Genomic DNA, 16134 nt, shown 5'->3' with positions numbered 1-16134 from the left:
AATGGCCTTTTTTCAGTCTTTATTTTCCCCTCCCCCGCCCCTTTGAACTGACTGCCCCCCCCAACTTGAGCCGAGAATGCTTTCCCACCTCTTCCACCCCCTAGTTCCCTTCAAAACCTAGTTCAAATGCCACCTCCCACATGCAGCCTTTCCTGATACCCTCGACTAGTATTCTCTACCCCCGCCCCCTCCCCCCCCCAAAATCCTTGCATTTATTTTGCATGGATTCTGTATTTTTATGGATATATTTTGTCTCCACACATAGAATGCTCGAGAGCAAAGACTTTCATATTTGTGCCTGCATTCCCGGCAGCTGGCACAGTGCCCGGCACACAGTAGGCGCTTAACAAATGACGTCTCTTCAGCTTTTGACGTGATTGACACTCTGTCTTCTTGAGTACATTCTTTTCTCCAGGTTTTTATGACACTCCTCTTTCTCGGTTCTCCTTTCTATTATACTATAAAATATTATGTAATGTACATGATAGGAATATAGTAGGGTATATATAATGTATATGATAATATGTAACATTATATGTTACACATTAGCTGCTTTGGCTCCCTAGTGCGGAAGCCCACTCCTGAGATGTCTGTCACCCACTCACCTTCCCCCCGCCCCCCACGCCTTCAAGGGAAGAGCTTAGCATGGGGGCGGGATCGTGCCTCACTCTCTCCTGTCCAATAGGAATCGGCACCGCCCCGAGCTTCAGCCAATCCGCAGCGGACGCCGCGTCCCGTCCTCCCGGCCTCGTGCGCCCTTTCACGACAGTCGGGCCGCGGCGCTTTGCGGCAGCGGCTGGTGCTCGGAGCTCGCGTGCTTCCTCTGGGTTGTTCCCTGTCTGAGGCGGCGGCTACCGGGCGGGAGCCGGGGCCTGGGGTCCAGCCGAGCCGGGCCGGGCCGAACGCGCGGCCCCTGGGCGGGGATGAGCTGGGGCTTTGCCGGTTTAGGGCAGCGCCGGCCAAGTCATGGTGAGCGGCCTAGGGGCCGGAGGGGAAACTGAGGCAGCGGCTGCGGGGTCTCTTTCGAACCCAGGCCCGCTGAGGCCGCGAGCTAGGAGGAACTTATGGTCTCCCGCAGGAAGGGGAGTGTGGGGGAGGGGCGTGAATGGGGACTTGTCCAAGGTCACCGGGGCAGTGGGGGCGAGCAGAACCGGCATTCGAACTCAGGTCCCCAGCCACACCCGGCCGCCTGAGCCCAGCGTTTTACTAATGAGGAAACTGAGGGCTGTATGAGATGATATTTTTAAATTGTATAGCACGGGGCCTGGCACATAGTAGGCACTTAATAAATGCTTTTTCCTGTTGAGTCCTTTGGTATCTGAGACCGTCTAGCCCAGCCCCCCCCCCCCCCTCACTTTACAGATGAGGAAACTGAGGCCCCCAGAGGTGACGGGGCTTGACTGGGGCTCAGGACAGGCCTGAGTTCAAATGTTGCCACGGATTGCTGTTACTGGGCCTCAGGGTCTCACAGTGCAGTGGAGTGTGATGACAGCTCGCAGTGTGGAGGTTTACAAGCTCTGATAATGTTCGAGCCTCGAGCCCCATCCCTCCCCCATCCCGGGTACCTCCTCTGTGAAATGGGCCGGGACCAGACCAAAGGTGTCAAGCCCCCAACCAGATTCCAAAGTAACTGAGAAACGTTTGACAAAATAAGCAAAAATGCGCCACGTGGCCCGACTGTGCAGCCTGCGGGGTCGCATCTATGACTTTGACACCTGGACTAGGTGCCCTGGTTGGATGCCCCATGCTTGGCATGCTGTAGGTGCTTAATCAATGTTTATTCATTCATTCTGGTTGTAAATCTCACTCTGTGTGTCTCACGCAGGCATGTATGTGTAGTTAGAGATATTTGTGTGCATGTATGTGCATGTACACATGTGTATTGTGTGTACATTCCTGTATATTTGTATGCATGTATTACTTGTGTGTATATATGTATCTGTGAATATACACGAGTGTGTAAGTGCATGTGTATTACTTGGGCAGAACTTGGTACAAAGTGTAGCATTTGCAGTGTAACCAGTAAGGAAGAAGTGACTTGCAGGTTTTCCTGGGAAGGGAGGGAGGGGGTCCTGCACACAAGGGTTCTTTAAGCAAAGGCTGACTGACCACCCCTCAGGAATGTGGTCAAGGGAATTCTTCTTCTGCCTTGATTCGATGGACTCTTCTGGTTCCTCTCAGCTTTGAGATTTAACTTGAACATTTAAATTCTTCCCGTGTCCTTTTTTTTTTTCCCCTCCAAGAATCACAGGTCCAAAGTCCTCTCGCTGTAGTTGGAGTGGGCGGGGCTTGTATAGATAAAGCCTTTGGAGCTTTGTCCTTTCAGTTAGAGGGTTTTCCAATAGTAAATGCTTCCTCCTAGGGTTTGAGGGGGCTGCTGTGAATAACTCCCTCTCCCCTCCATTTTTGCTTCTGTCCTCCCGGTGCCCTTGTTTCAATCTTCATAGTCTTTCGTGAGGCAAGAGAAAATTAATTCCCAGTGGGCAAGATTTATTATCCTATGGCTGGTAAGAGCCTTCGTTGACAGGCCCTGTTCTTTTGCAGTGAATTTCCATCCCAATGGTAGGTTCTACTTGTAACCTGAAGCTGCACTGATATTTTAAGTCCTCATTTTAAAAGCCAAAATAGTAAATAAACTTTTAAGTCTGAGAGGATTCTGGCTTTAGAGGTGGAAGAGTCATTAGGGAAGCTTTAGAAATGTTCATAACATAGATTAAAGCCCAGGACTGTGTTATGACCGTTTTTTAAAATAAGTTTTACCATTGAAATGTAACCTGAAAATTGTAAAGAAGAGAAGTGGGGAGGAAGGGAAGGGAAGGGATGGAAGAAGTAACTCTTTTCTCCTTTCTCTAGGCCAGCACAGTGGTAGCCGTGGGACTGACAATTGCTGCTGCAGGATTTGCAGGTCTGTAGCATAGGAGAGTGGAAGGAACATGGGGGACCTGGGGCTTCCTTTTAAAAAATGTAAAGTTCTGTTCGATTTTTTGTTTGTTTTAAGGCCGTTATGTTTTGCAAACAATGAAGCATATGGAGCCTCAAGTAAAGCAAGCTATTCGAAGTCTGCCAAAATATGTAAGATTTCTTCTTTTACTGCTTTTTCACTAAATTATTTCAGCTGTGATTGTTGAGGGGTGAGTGGGAGGGATGGACATTTCTAGATGATTGTTCGACTCTTTTAGTTTGCAGTTCTACCCCTTCTTCTCCCCCACCCAGAGAGGAGCTGGGTTCCAGAAGGGATCCCATGCCACTAGACAAGCCAAGATGCTGTCGGTACTAGGCTGCAAGTACAGTACCTCACTGCTGCTGATCTAGGACAGGGGTTCTCAGTCTAGATGTCAGCAGGTCTCTGACTCTGGGTGGGGAAAAGATTACCTCCTCATTTTTATATAATTGGTTTCCTTTGCAGTCCTATGTATTTTACTTTGTGTTTAAAACATGATTCTGAGGGGTGCATAGACTTCACATCTCCAAAGGGGTGCAGGACACACAAAGTGAATAGCCTCTGATCTAGAAGAATACATGAAAGGTAGGTGGGTGCTAACTAGAAGGATATCTTTTTGATCAGAATTAACCTTAGCAGCTTCTGTCAATACTCTTTTTCCTCACTTTCATCTCCAAAAAATTTGGTAGCCCAAGCGTAGGGCATTGTGGTCAGACGAGAGGGCCCAGACCTCCTGTGCTCTCAGCTGTCAGTTAAGTCGTCATTCTTCTACCCCCGGACCAGCTACACCCGTGGTGTACTTGGGCCGCATAAGCCATGGGGTAGCTCCTAGTACAGGTAAGGTACCTGGTTCTGAACTCTTGCCCTCCAAAATGCAGTCTGCTGAAACGTTCATGGGTGACTGGTTCTGAAAGTTGATCATTATTAGTATATAAGATGTTTTCTTTCTGTACGTGAGAAGTGGCACTGTTCTCTCCTAAAGAAGGGAGTCTATAGAGAATCTGTCAGGGTATTTCACAGTGACAATCTTGGGGATACAACTTCAGTAACTATCTCTGGACCTCCATTTTCCTCTGTGAAATGATTGGCTTGGACTTGATGTCCTCTGAGGCCCCTCTCAGTTCCAACTCTATCAGTGTGTGAACCGTTCTGATGGAATCAGTGCCCCTCCCTCAGAAACCAGACCTGAGTAGGAATGGCCTGCAGTGGGGAATGCACCTCAGTATACATCCACCTCCCAGAAATCTTACCTTATAAGGCGTGTGCTCTAATGTGCCGCCTGAGGATACTAAAAGAACTTTGTTCTGAGACACCAAGCTTCCGTCCATGAAACTTGCCATCATCCCCAGAGTCAGATTTCTAGAGTTGTGAGAGACATTCTTAGGGATATAGTCCAGACATAATCCTCACCCGTGCACCTCTTCTCTGGGGTTTCTGAAAAGTGATCCTCTCTGGCATTTGAGTGTCTAATGACAGAGAACTCACTACTCCCTCAGGCCTTCCTCTGCTTCCACCTCAGCTCTTGCAACACTTCTCAGAAGAGTGACTGGTAAGGGATGGGTCTTCGTACTCAGTCTCCCAGCCTCAGATCTCCCAACTCTGCAAACTGTCCTCCACAGCTGCCAGAATGGTCCTCCTCAAGCCCCAGCAGAAGTGTGATCAGCTGCAGTCTCCTCCAGCAGAAGGCTCAGAGCCCTACATCTTTTGGTTGTGTGCTCTCTGTCTCTCCCCTTCCCCCTCTCTCATTCTCTCTCGAGGTCTGTCTCTCTCCCTGTTCCGCCCCCTCCACCCACCCCCACCCAAATGGATCTCCTCACTCTTCCCTGTACGTGATCTTGTCTGCCCTACCTTCCCGCTCAGAACACTGACTTGGCTTCACCACTAGTATAATCTGATTCTCTTTCTGAGACCACCAGGTGTTAGGTGCCCAAAAGTTACTTTGTTTACTTTGTATTTGCTTCTTTGTGTGTACATTGTATCTGCCAGCTGGGATGAAAGCTACTTTCAGGCAGTGACTTTTGTTTTTTGTGGTCTCTGGCATCTAGGCCCATAGGTACTTAATAAAGGTTGATGCAATTGGATTTGAACCTAAGTGTAGGATTTAGAAATTTTTACACATGCTAAGTTTATCTTCAATTTGTCTGTTAAAACCTTTTCCATGTCACCAACTATCAGGGTCTTCATGTAAAAGCTGCTTATTTAAACGCTGAGAAGAGCAGAACCCTGGAATACACCACCAGAGACTTTCCTCGGTTGACTGTCAGCCTATTCGAAATGGCTATTCAAACATTCCTATACCTACCTGTCCAGCTCACATCCCAGCTGTGTCCACCAGGTTATCATTAGACATGTCTTGTTGAAGTCTGGGTCTGCACCATCTCTTTTGTGGTTTTGTGAGGGGGACAAAGACAAGGTCAGCCTGACATTACTTGTGCGATCATTTTTACTGGTTCTTTTCCACGTGTTTGCCACCATTGATTTAATTTAATGTTTCTCATATTTTACCAGGGATGGATGATCCCCTATGTTAGTGTATAACCTAATTTAATTATATTTTTTTAAATGGCATTGTGTTTTTCTGTTTCTAGTCCTAGGTGCCTCTGTTCTCTACAGTTGCCAAAATCAAGCAATTACATCTGTGGGTTATTTAACAACCCTGTGATATAATGTGCTCAGGCCTGGTGACTTTACAGAATCTCAGAATTAGAAGACACTTGTAAAATGAGGTTTATACTCTAAGACATCAGAAACTACCCAGTCCACCTGGTACCTGAATTAGTCCTGTATATAATCACCTCTTAAGGGCTCCTTCACACTTGGTGTGAAGATGTTCTTCTCAGCAGTAATTAAAATCTGAAGTTTTCACTGTTCCTAGTTCTGCTGCCTGGGCTAAGCAGAACAACCCTTTAAGTAACTGAAAACAATGAGCACATCTCCGCCCACCCACCAAGCCTTATCATCAAGTCAAACATCCCAAGTCCTGGAGTAGCCTTCATGGGCCGACCTCCAGTCCCTTCCTTTGCTGACTGCCCTGCTGTGGACACCGTTGGGCTTGTTGAGGTCCTTTCAGAGGTATAGCACATGTAAGCAGATGTGAAGGAGACAGGGCCTGAGCAGCACAAATGCAACAGGTGGCCTCCTTCTTTAAAGAACCAAGCCTCTCACGGCAGTTGAAGGTGGTGATCACCTTAGGGGGGCAGGCCTTGCCACACTGACATTTCACACCCCTTGTGTCCTTCATTTGCATTTTAGTTCCTTTACTGCTTAAAGATCATTTTTCTTGCTAGGGAAAATAAGCAGAATGGGCATTAAGGAGCACACCTTTCTATTAAAATTGATGTATCAGCCTGAAGCTGCAATCCTGTCACTTCCCGCTTCTTGTGTTTGTGGCTTTGTTTTCCAGGCTCAGCACATCTGAGTCTTTCACATTCCTGACACTCTGACAGGTGCTGGCAAGTCTTTTATGTTCATCTTTGGATCTATACCCTTCTGCTTCCATTTTGGAACATCTTTTTTAAAATCTGACTTCACCACAGAGCTCCTCCTACAGCTATATCACTGTTTCAATGCATCCCCCTTTACTTCTTCATGGGAACCCTTTATAATTGCAGCAGCACCATTTCTTGGTAGTGTCCTGCCCATGAAGCCACACAATCATTCTTAACTTTTCTCTGAAATCTCCTAAAATCTGCAGAGTGACTGTCACCCTCCTTGACTTCACAAACTCTAAGGTAACATAGTCACTTGATGCCAGAATTCCTGTGGTTTTTCAGTTCCCCAACCATTTGGGTAGAATCAAGTCCAGAACAGCAGTTCTGGCACTTCCCTCATCCTCTGAAAGGTTAAATTCATCAGGGCAAGTGAAACATTTATCCCATGCTTGCTTTTAGAAGAGAGCAGAGAGTTGGATTCGCAAATCAAAATAAAACCAGCACATAGCACAGAGTAGGCACTTACTAAGTACTTATTGACTCTCAGCACAGTTCCAGTTTTTGTGATTGACCTGAATTGAGAGCTCCTCTTTCATCCCTTATAATATGGCTATGCAGACTGTAGCACACTCCCCACAGCAGTAACTAATGTTTTCTCCCTGTTGTCCTAGAGCTTCCTTTCCCTCCAATCCAGCCAAGATCTAAATGACATTTTTGAGTTCCTCCTCCAGCCACCTTGTGCCTGCATGGTTGTCTCCATGTATTCCATTTGAATTTCAGTTTGGCACATCTAGTTGAAGATGTCACCTCATTTCCAATATGGGTTCATTGGTTCTGTCAGTGTAGTGCTGAGACTTGAGGCTCACCTTTTAGATTGGTTCTCTTGTATCTTGAGCATCAGTTGAACTATGATTTAGTGCTATTTGTGAAACTGCCTAAAAAATTACACTTAAATTCAATTTCTATGAAATAAAAATAAGGTGCTTCAGTGAAATGTTATTCTTTACTAATCTTTTTTTGAAGATTCATTTGAAGACTTTCTATAAAGTCATTCTCTACTCTTCCTAGTCCATTCACTTTTCTCACTGATGCCTTTCCCCTTTCAGGCCTTCAGTGGTGGCTATTACAGAGGTGGGTTTGAACCCAAAATGACAAAGCGAGAAGCTGCACTAATATTAGGAGTAAGGTAAGTTAAACGCCTCATAGAACTGTCTCCATTTGAAGTCTTTGTGGTGCACTGGGTACATGAATAAATGGAATTTCCACCAATGAGAGGGAGGAGATGTGATAATCTGCCTCACATGATGTAGCTTAGGAAAGTCAGGCTCATCTTTGGTGGATGCAGCTGTCACCACCATGATCATCTTATCCATATGGTTCCTTCCCTTATACATTTTTAAGCCACTGCACTCACTACAGAAGGGCAGCATGGGAGGAGGCCTTTGTGTACGGAAGTAAATGAGAACCATCTTATTGGCCTTGCTGCTTCCACAGTGTCAGGACAGAACAGTTTGGGGTGAATGTAGGAGGCAGCATGATTCATATCATTGTTACCATTGAATTCAGTATATATGAGTCTTACATTAGCCTTTATTAACATAATTTTTTCAATAAAATTTAGGTACAGTCTTGGGGTAGGCATTTTTAAAACCTACAAAACCCTCTTGTGGGGGAGGTAAGGTGTCATTCTCCATAACTTAGCAACGTCTCAATGGTGATCAATGGGCTGAAAGCATTAGACCAGGACTTTGGTAGAAAGAGTGCTGGATTTGGTGTCAGAGGACATGGTAAGATCCCAGCTGTCATTTATAATCTCTGTCTTTGGCCAGTCGTCTAACCTCACTGGGACTTAGTTTTCTCATCTGAACTACCCCTCGTGTCCTTCACAGCTCTAAATCTTTGACTCTGTGATCTGCATCTTTATGGTTTTAGTCCTAGCATGTTTCTGTAGGATCTTGGGTCAATGACAACATAGTCATTTTAATGTGACTTCCTAAAAGGAGTGGAGCATAGTTAATAGGCTTATGAAATATAATTAGATTACATCTATGATGATCCTCTGAATACAGTTATGTTGTCCTTATTTCATAAATAAGCTTACTGAGGTAAAAAAAAAAAAGTAATGTCTCTAACCAGAATTTAGTCTAGAGTAATGACATATAACATTTTCATTTTCAGCATTACTTATTCTTTGTCTTAATGAAAATGCTCACCAAAGGCATTTTAAAAGTCTTATAAATGCCCTTTATCCGGAACAGTGAGGTGACCTTGGGTCTTGGCAAAAATCCGTTGAAAAACGTGACAAAAAACTGTACTACTTTTAGAATTCATCGTGTCTTAAACAGTTCTCCTTTGTGTCACTAGCCAATTATTGTATTCTTAGGAAGTTTTCTATTGTGCAAACTTCATTTCCAAATACTGAAAAATTAAGCAAATTTTCTGGGAATATTTATAATATTGTTAAAACATTCCACTTGAGTGAAAGTCATCACTCTTCTGACTAAGCAACTATTTATTTTTCATATCCAGAGGACTCCTTTTGTTGGCTTTGTCTAAGCAAATGAATATTGTGCTTGATTAACTTGAAGTTTTGCTCATTTTGTAAAGTTTTACTCACTTTAACCAATCCCAGCAATGAGGCATATATAGGACCTTGTACTATGCAGTGGTCCACAAACTCAGTATTTTTTGTCATTTATGTATATACCGGATTTGGCATGTATTCATCAGTAGTTATTTAAAAAAAGGTCTTTTTTGGCCCAAAGTCAATGTTTTTTCTTTATTAGCCCTACAGCCAATAAAGGGAAAATTAGGGATGCTCACCGAAGAATCATGCTTTTAAACCACCCAGACAAGGGTAAGTAGTCATTATACTGTTAATATAAACCTTACTGTTAGTGGTGATTGTTAAACCAGAAAATAGAAGAGCAGAATTCACTCTATTCTTGGTTGTTTTTCCAAGGGAAAAAGCTTTAAGTTAGTTAATATTTCAAGTAAGATGTTGTGCGTTCGGTATTTTTTCAAAATGTGTGTTTTCATTCATGTCCAACTGTTCGTGACCCCATTTGGGGTTTTCTTAGCAAAGATACTGGAGTGGTTTGTCATTTCCTTCTCCAGCTCATTTTACGGATGAGGAAACTGAAGCAAACAGGATGAAGTGATTTGCCCAGGGTCACACAGCTAGTAAGTGTCTGAAGCCAGTTTTATCTCAGGAGGATGAGTCTTTCTGACTCCAGGCCCAGCACTTTATCCACTGTGCCACCCAGCTGCCTTTTTTTTTTCCAAAATATTTGGGGGAAATGGCTGATTACCAAAATTCAAAATGCCCCCCACTAAGCTTCTAAAAATTGTTAACTGGCTTTGGGAAGTTTCAATAATGTTTTGAAAAGTTGTATCAGTCAGTTTACTAGTTAGCCATCACTGAGCCTGGCCAGAAGATATGAAAAAGGAACCAGTGCCTTTTTGGGGGGATTTTTTTAATTTTTAGTTTACAACACTCAGTTCCACAGGTTTTTGAGTTCTAAATTTTCTTCCCCTCCCCCCAAGACGGCATGGAATCCGATATATGTTCTACATATACCTTCAAATTAAACATATTTACGCAATAGTCAAGTCGTAAAGAAGAACCATGATCAGTGGAGTGAATCATGAGAAAGAAGAAACAAAACCCAAAAAAAGAGATATAGGAAAAAAAAGAGCAGATAGTTTCAAGTGACTTTTTTTTTTAGTCACTCCTTTGTGGCTTTCATGACCACACGCAACACTGCCACCTGCTTGCCTGGCTCTTGGGCTCTCCATCATATGTAGGTAGATGTCCAGCAGCCTCACTTCCTATCAGGCCTTCTAGGTTTTTTGGCTATCTTTATTTCAGGGAAGAGTTTTATCCTAGAATATCACCTTTCTTTGGTTGCATCAAGGCAGATCATACACACAAGAACTTCTTTCTTTCAGTCTCTCTATTTCCTAGATGGTCAATCAGAATTATCATCAGGCAAAACTAGTGAGGTGTAACAAATGAACTCCTCAAGGGGCCTGAGGTATCACCTAGTGCTTCGGATCCCTCTGAAGTCAGGCAGCTGAGGAGCTAAATGGTTCTTTCGTGTTCTTGCTCATCTGGGACAGAATTAGAACCACAACCCCTGAGCCCTTGACTGTGAGCATTTGACCTTGGTTTTTGCTCTAAGAAACCCATATTTAGTGTCTTATAAAGAAAATAAATGCACACCTGAGGAGGCAGCTCATTTGTGGCTCAGTTACTGGTACATAATTATTTTAAAATAGTTCATATTTTCTAGACAGTGAGAAAATATCCCACTCTATGATCTTTCAAGAAACAGATTTGAGAGGAAAAGTTTCAGCTGTTAAAAGTAACTTTGAAATAAGGTTCTTATAAGTAACCAAAGGAATATTAAATCAGATGAAATGTTAACAGGTTTCTTTACATAATAGTAACATCACTTCTGCATTACCGTCAGCTATTTGAACCATTGCTAAGAATCACATAGTAGCAAAGAGGTTTCTCATCCACAGGAAAAGCTCAGAAGGGATTCCCTATTTTACTTGGTTGTTGATTACTCTAAGCAGAGTACTAATGACTGGTTATCTAGTTTCCTAAACTGCAATACAATTAGGAGCCCCAAAAGAGTAAGCATTGGCTATTGGGAAATGAAGAATAATGTAAAAAGCAAACACAGGTACTCAGAAAGCCTGGGATTCTGAACTCTTTCTGTGTAGAGGCAAAGAGCCCTATACAAATCAGTTGTGCATTAGAACAACAGAGTTTGTAATATCTAATAGTCATTAATGTTTGTAATGATGACTAAGTCATCAAGAATACCTCTAATTATGTTCCCCAGATTGCATTTACCACAACACTTAAAACATTTTAGGAAAGTTTCTATCAAAAGTGTTAAAGTACATGTGTTTGTGTCTTGAAAGTTCAGTTTTGTGGAAAGTCTAATTCTTTGCTAATGCTAGCTAAAATTAATGTTATTTATAATTTTTGAAGTAGATATTGCATGTTGCCTATGATGTATGTGAGCATACAGTTCCAGTGTTATTTAGTGCCAAAAGAAAAAATATATATTGTATTCTCTGGTCAGGTAAAGCATTTCTTTGCCCAACCTCCCTAACTATTCCTTTTCTTTTTTTCTTATAGGAGGATCTCCTTATATAGCAGCCAAAATCAATGAAGCTAAAGATTTATTAGAAAGTCAAGCTAAGAAGTAAAATTAATACACAGATAACTTTAAATTTATATATACATCAATTACTTTATGTATAGGAGTCCTGATGTTTTATAATAACTTCATAAAAGCTGTAATATTTCTTTACTGGTTGCATTAGTTGGTATAATTTGAGTTTCTCTTTTCATTAATTTTGGTGCTGTAATAATTATTAAATTACAAATGTTATGTTACAATTCCAAATGGGAATTGACTAGAACCTGAAACAACCTTAGTTAACTTACCTACGTTTAGAATCCTACAGAAACAAATCATCACTCCTGTGACCTAACAAATTGGTGCACATTTACTTGCGTGTTTTATACTAATATACCGTATTGATTCCACAAGGTTCAAATAACTTTACAATTTTATGAAATAGATACTGATCATACATCAGAAATATAATCAGTATAAGAAATCGTTGAAGAGAAAAGTGTCGATAGAGATCCTGGTTTATTGGGACATTTTTTGCATTTAAATACACCGTGCCATAACTTTTTTAAACAATTTCTATAGAACACTTTGACCTTTTTTAAAAAATCAGTCTTCATTGTTTAGTCATACAAAATTCATCCATGTATAAAATTCCCAGACTTCCCAGTGGTCCATAAGAGTTTTACCACTACTAGGGACGAAGAGAAAACAAATTTGTCAGGTTCAAGCCATTGGGATCACAAAACATGACAGTACTTTCTGCTGGGACTCATGAGGTCAAATGCATCTGATCTCATAGATGTGAACATTCCCTGCAGTGATTAAGATCTCAACCTGTCCATGACTGCTCATCCTATGCAGCTCTGACATGTCATTCAGCAGACATTGGTAATGTGTGAAAAGAACTTAAGTGAATTGTAAAGTGCCCCCAGACACTGATTATCATAAGTGTGTAATTTGGTAGCATTCTAACCTTGGGAAACCAGTGGCCTCTTGTAAATGGACCCCTGCGATATGCAAAGAATAACGAAGAGCTCACCAGTGGGCCTGTGCAAAAATAGGTGTTCTAATTTGGATACCAACGTTTTCCACAATACACATGAGTCATCTTTTACTTTTTAACACTTAAACATGATTACCTACAGAATTTGAGGGGAGAGTTTATTAAAACAAATTGTCAGGAATTGAGGGGAACAATACTTGGCAGAAAATCCAGAAAAAGTCATTTGCAAATGTTGAATATGGTTGTGTCGGATTTGAGAATCCACAATACTTTAATGATGACTTCATTTAAGAAGATTAGGAAATCTGCAGGTTTTCTCCCTTCTATGTTCAATTTGTACTTTGTGTATCACTTTGGAGACATACAGAGCAATGCCAAACTAAAACCAATCACTTCCTTGAGTAGGACCAAACCAAAGAGTGCCCTTGGTTTCTGCCTTTTCTTCAGATCTAGGATGATGATAAACACAGATCTTATTTCTGTGAACAAGCAACTGGATATTAGGTAACAGTATCAAAACTTGAAATTAAGATTTGCCAAGAATAAACTAATTTAGAAAAGCCATAATCAAAATTAAGAATTAACTGTACCAAGATCTTCTGTTACGCAGTTCATGTAGGCATACCTGCTTCTTACAGGAGCAAGCTTAAAATAAAGGTGACACAAAAGCAGAGTCAGGCTAATGAACACTTGGGTAATACCACAGAAAATCATAGTTTCCTTTTACTGCAACAACTTTTTCAGGGAGAAAGCCTGCCTTCCTCTAAGGTGTAAGTAGATGGGCAAAATTGTTAGGGAAGATCTTGGCAAGCTCCAAAGTGGGACCAAGGAGTCACAGTCTGTTGTAAGGAAGGGTGTGTATTTAAAGGCTTCTACCTATCAATTTCTGCAGTGTGGGCATTGCTTCCACTGATGCCAATAGCCATCCCTCCACAGTGCAGGTCGTCTTTGACAGTTGGTGGAGGTTCAGTTTTAAAATAAAACTACCCAATTACTTTGTGTGGAGGAACCTCACTATTAGTGCATGTTGACTTGTGATCCTCATAAAGGATTTTTGTAGAAACCTGGATGAGGAGAATGACAAGGGTTGAGAAGGCATGAAGGGATGATGCTTGGGACCTGCATTAAGTACTCACGTAGATGAAACTGAATCTGAGTTTTAACAGCATGAGCTGTTCCATAGTTACAACTCACTATAGGCTTCTGCTCCTCTTCCTTGTGACTTACTGCCCTGGTGGTGATTGGTCTCTGGAGAGGTGGGGCAAGATAAGGACCGAATTAATGCAGGACTCCCTCCTACTGTGAGGCTACTTCCAGAATGCACAACATTCCACGGTCATGGCAGCCAGCCTAGGCACTGCTCGTAGCCAAGGCTCCTTGTAGTAAATAGAGGTCAGTGACTTCTTCAGTGCATGTTAAAGTCTCTTCCAAGCCTTTGGCTTCCTACAAGCAACCTTTATCTACTGAGACCACAAAGTTAACCTGTCTCCACCCACTGAGGGTCCATCTGGGACTTGAGACATAGACCTGGATTCCAATTCCAGCCCTACTGTGTACTACCTGAGTAACCTTGAACAAATAACTTCATCTCTCTGCTTCCTCATTGTAAAAGGAGGTTGAGCTAGATAAACTCTAAGGTCCATTCCACTCAGCAAGGATGTTTATGTGAGCTGAGCTGATCAGAATCTGAACATGAGAGGAAGTCACCTGCCACTTCATAGGTCTGTTGCTCAAAACAATTTTTGGCTTTAGGGAATCAACAAAGTCGCCTTTGGGTGTGTTGCTATGGGGGCTTCAAGAAATATAGTAATACAATTACTGAGCAAATCCTACTGGGAGATACAGAAGGGGAAAATGTGGTACCTTCAGTCATTCAGAAGGCCCCTGGAAATGGGCAAAAAGCAAGAGCTGTCCCAAAACCTACTGTCAAATGCCCTATGGAAAATGAACATTACTGATGACCCAAATGAATGTTACTGGTGACCCAAACTTCATTGTCTGACTTTTACTGACAGCGGAAGGTAGCTGCTGCTAGCAAACTGACAAGTAACAGTGAAATAGGAAATAATTCGAAGACTCGGATAGAAAGGGACGGCTGTCTGAGGCCCCTTAGTGTAAGGGCAAACATCCCTGGCCCCTTAGTAACCACTGAGGCCATACTAGGCTGTCTGGCAACATGACGGGAACTGGTTGATGCTCATCATGATGCCCACAAATTATTAAGAAAAAGCTACACTCTGCAATGTACTATTTACATCTCCAGAGAAACCCCACTCTGGTACAGGGTCTCACTGTTGCCTGGAGATGACTCTGAGCTCATGAAGGCTGTGCTAGCAGGCACAAGCTCTGATGAGTCCTACCAATAAGTGCCCACTATAAGCCAGGCACTGTGCTGGGGGCCTGGGGTTACAGGGACGAAAACACAAGGGCCCGAGTTGAGTTGTATTCCATGGTGGGGGATATATACGTGGAAAGTGTATGCTGAAACATACATGATGAACTGAGGATAAGGCTGCAGCAAAGGGGGAATCAAAAAGGTCTGATGCAGAAGATGGCATCTGAGTTGAGCTTTGAAGGAAACCAGAGCATCTAAGGCATCGGAGAGGGAGCACATTACAGACAAGAAGGGTAGAGACACAGAGATGTATGTGGGGAACAGCAAGAAAGGGCTAGAGTGCATGAAGAGGAGTAGTGTATAGGAATGGAAAAGCAGATTGGCGCTAGGTTGTAAAGGGCCTTAAATGCGAAACAGGATTTTGTATTTGTGGAGTTTGTTGAGTAGGGAAGTGAAGTGGTCAGGCCTGTGCTTTAGGAAAACTACTTCGGAGGTTGTTGGCAGAAGTCCATGTGAGAGTAGATGAGGCTTTGCTCTAGGTTGGTGGCCACATCTGGGGAGAAGGGATAGATGTGAAGGTACCCTAGACCAAGCTGGAAGTCTAGGGGTGGATTGCATTTCTGCAGTGTAAGGACCAATTTAGCAAAGCTGGAGGAGCCAGTTCAGCACCAAATTGACCACAAAAGGATGAATTTTTTAGCCATCACAAGTCAGGAAGATCAGGGCCTAAGCATCCCAAGTTTGAGATTTGCACCAGTTGAGAACTTTCCCATTGATGAAATCCCCCATCCCAGAAGTACTGAAGTGTATACACTGTGTTCTGAGGCACAGAAGTGGGATTTTTATTTTGAAGGGTAAATACATTTTGTAATGTTGGTGCTACAAAGGGCAAAATTTAAATTATTTGAAAGAAAAAAAATCGCTCCCCTGAAATAGTTAAAAGTTGACCTGTGTTTGATGTATGCTTTTAAACATCTTGATGTATTTCACTAGCCACAGTAACAAACTTATTCTGTAGTTTGTCAGTGAGCCTGTAAGCTTAACATTGCACTTTCTGATTCTGAAAGGACGTTATTAATAAAATTTCAAGGTATAATCAAGAAGGAACCTGGGGATATAGAAAGAATGGAGCTTTTTTAGGGGGAAGGGAAGCAGGGGATGAAGGAATCAGATCAGACAAAAAGAGAATCTGTAAATTCAGGGTAAACAAAACAAAAACCTAATGGATGCTATAGTAAGTTCTTGATTACCCAAGGAATCCT

At 42.5% G+C, this 16134-nt stretch overlaps 1 protein-coding gene across 1 annotated transcript; it reads left to right on the top strand.

Annotated features, from left to right (window-relative positions):
* Positions 1–783: 783 nt before the first annotated feature.
* Positions 784–11717, top strand: DNAJC19 (DnaJ heat shock protein family (Hsp40) member C19). Its single transcript, XM_036758062.1, has 6 exons — positions 784–969; positions 2854–2905; positions 2999–3072; positions 7479–7558; positions 9159–9229; positions 11531–11717. The coding sequence occupies exons 1-6, from the start codon at positions 967–969 to the stop codon at positions 11599–11601; spliced, it is 351 nt and encodes a 116-aa protein (XP_036613957.1). The 5' UTR covers positions 784–966; the 3' UTR covers positions 11602–11717.
* The last annotated feature ends 4417 nt before the right edge of the window (positions 11718–16134 follow it).

The sequence above is a fragment of the Trichosurus vulpecula genome, chromosome 4 (genome assembly GCF_011100635.1).
Source record: "Trichosurus vulpecula isolate mTriVul1 chromosome 4, mTriVul1.pri, whole genome shotgun sequence".
NCBI lineage: Eukaryota > Metazoa > Chordata > Mammalia > Diprotodontia > Phalangeridae > Trichosurus > Trichosurus vulpecula.
The sequence above is the reverse complement of the archived record's forward strand: the minus strand, read 5'-3'. Positions and strand labels throughout refer to the sequence as shown.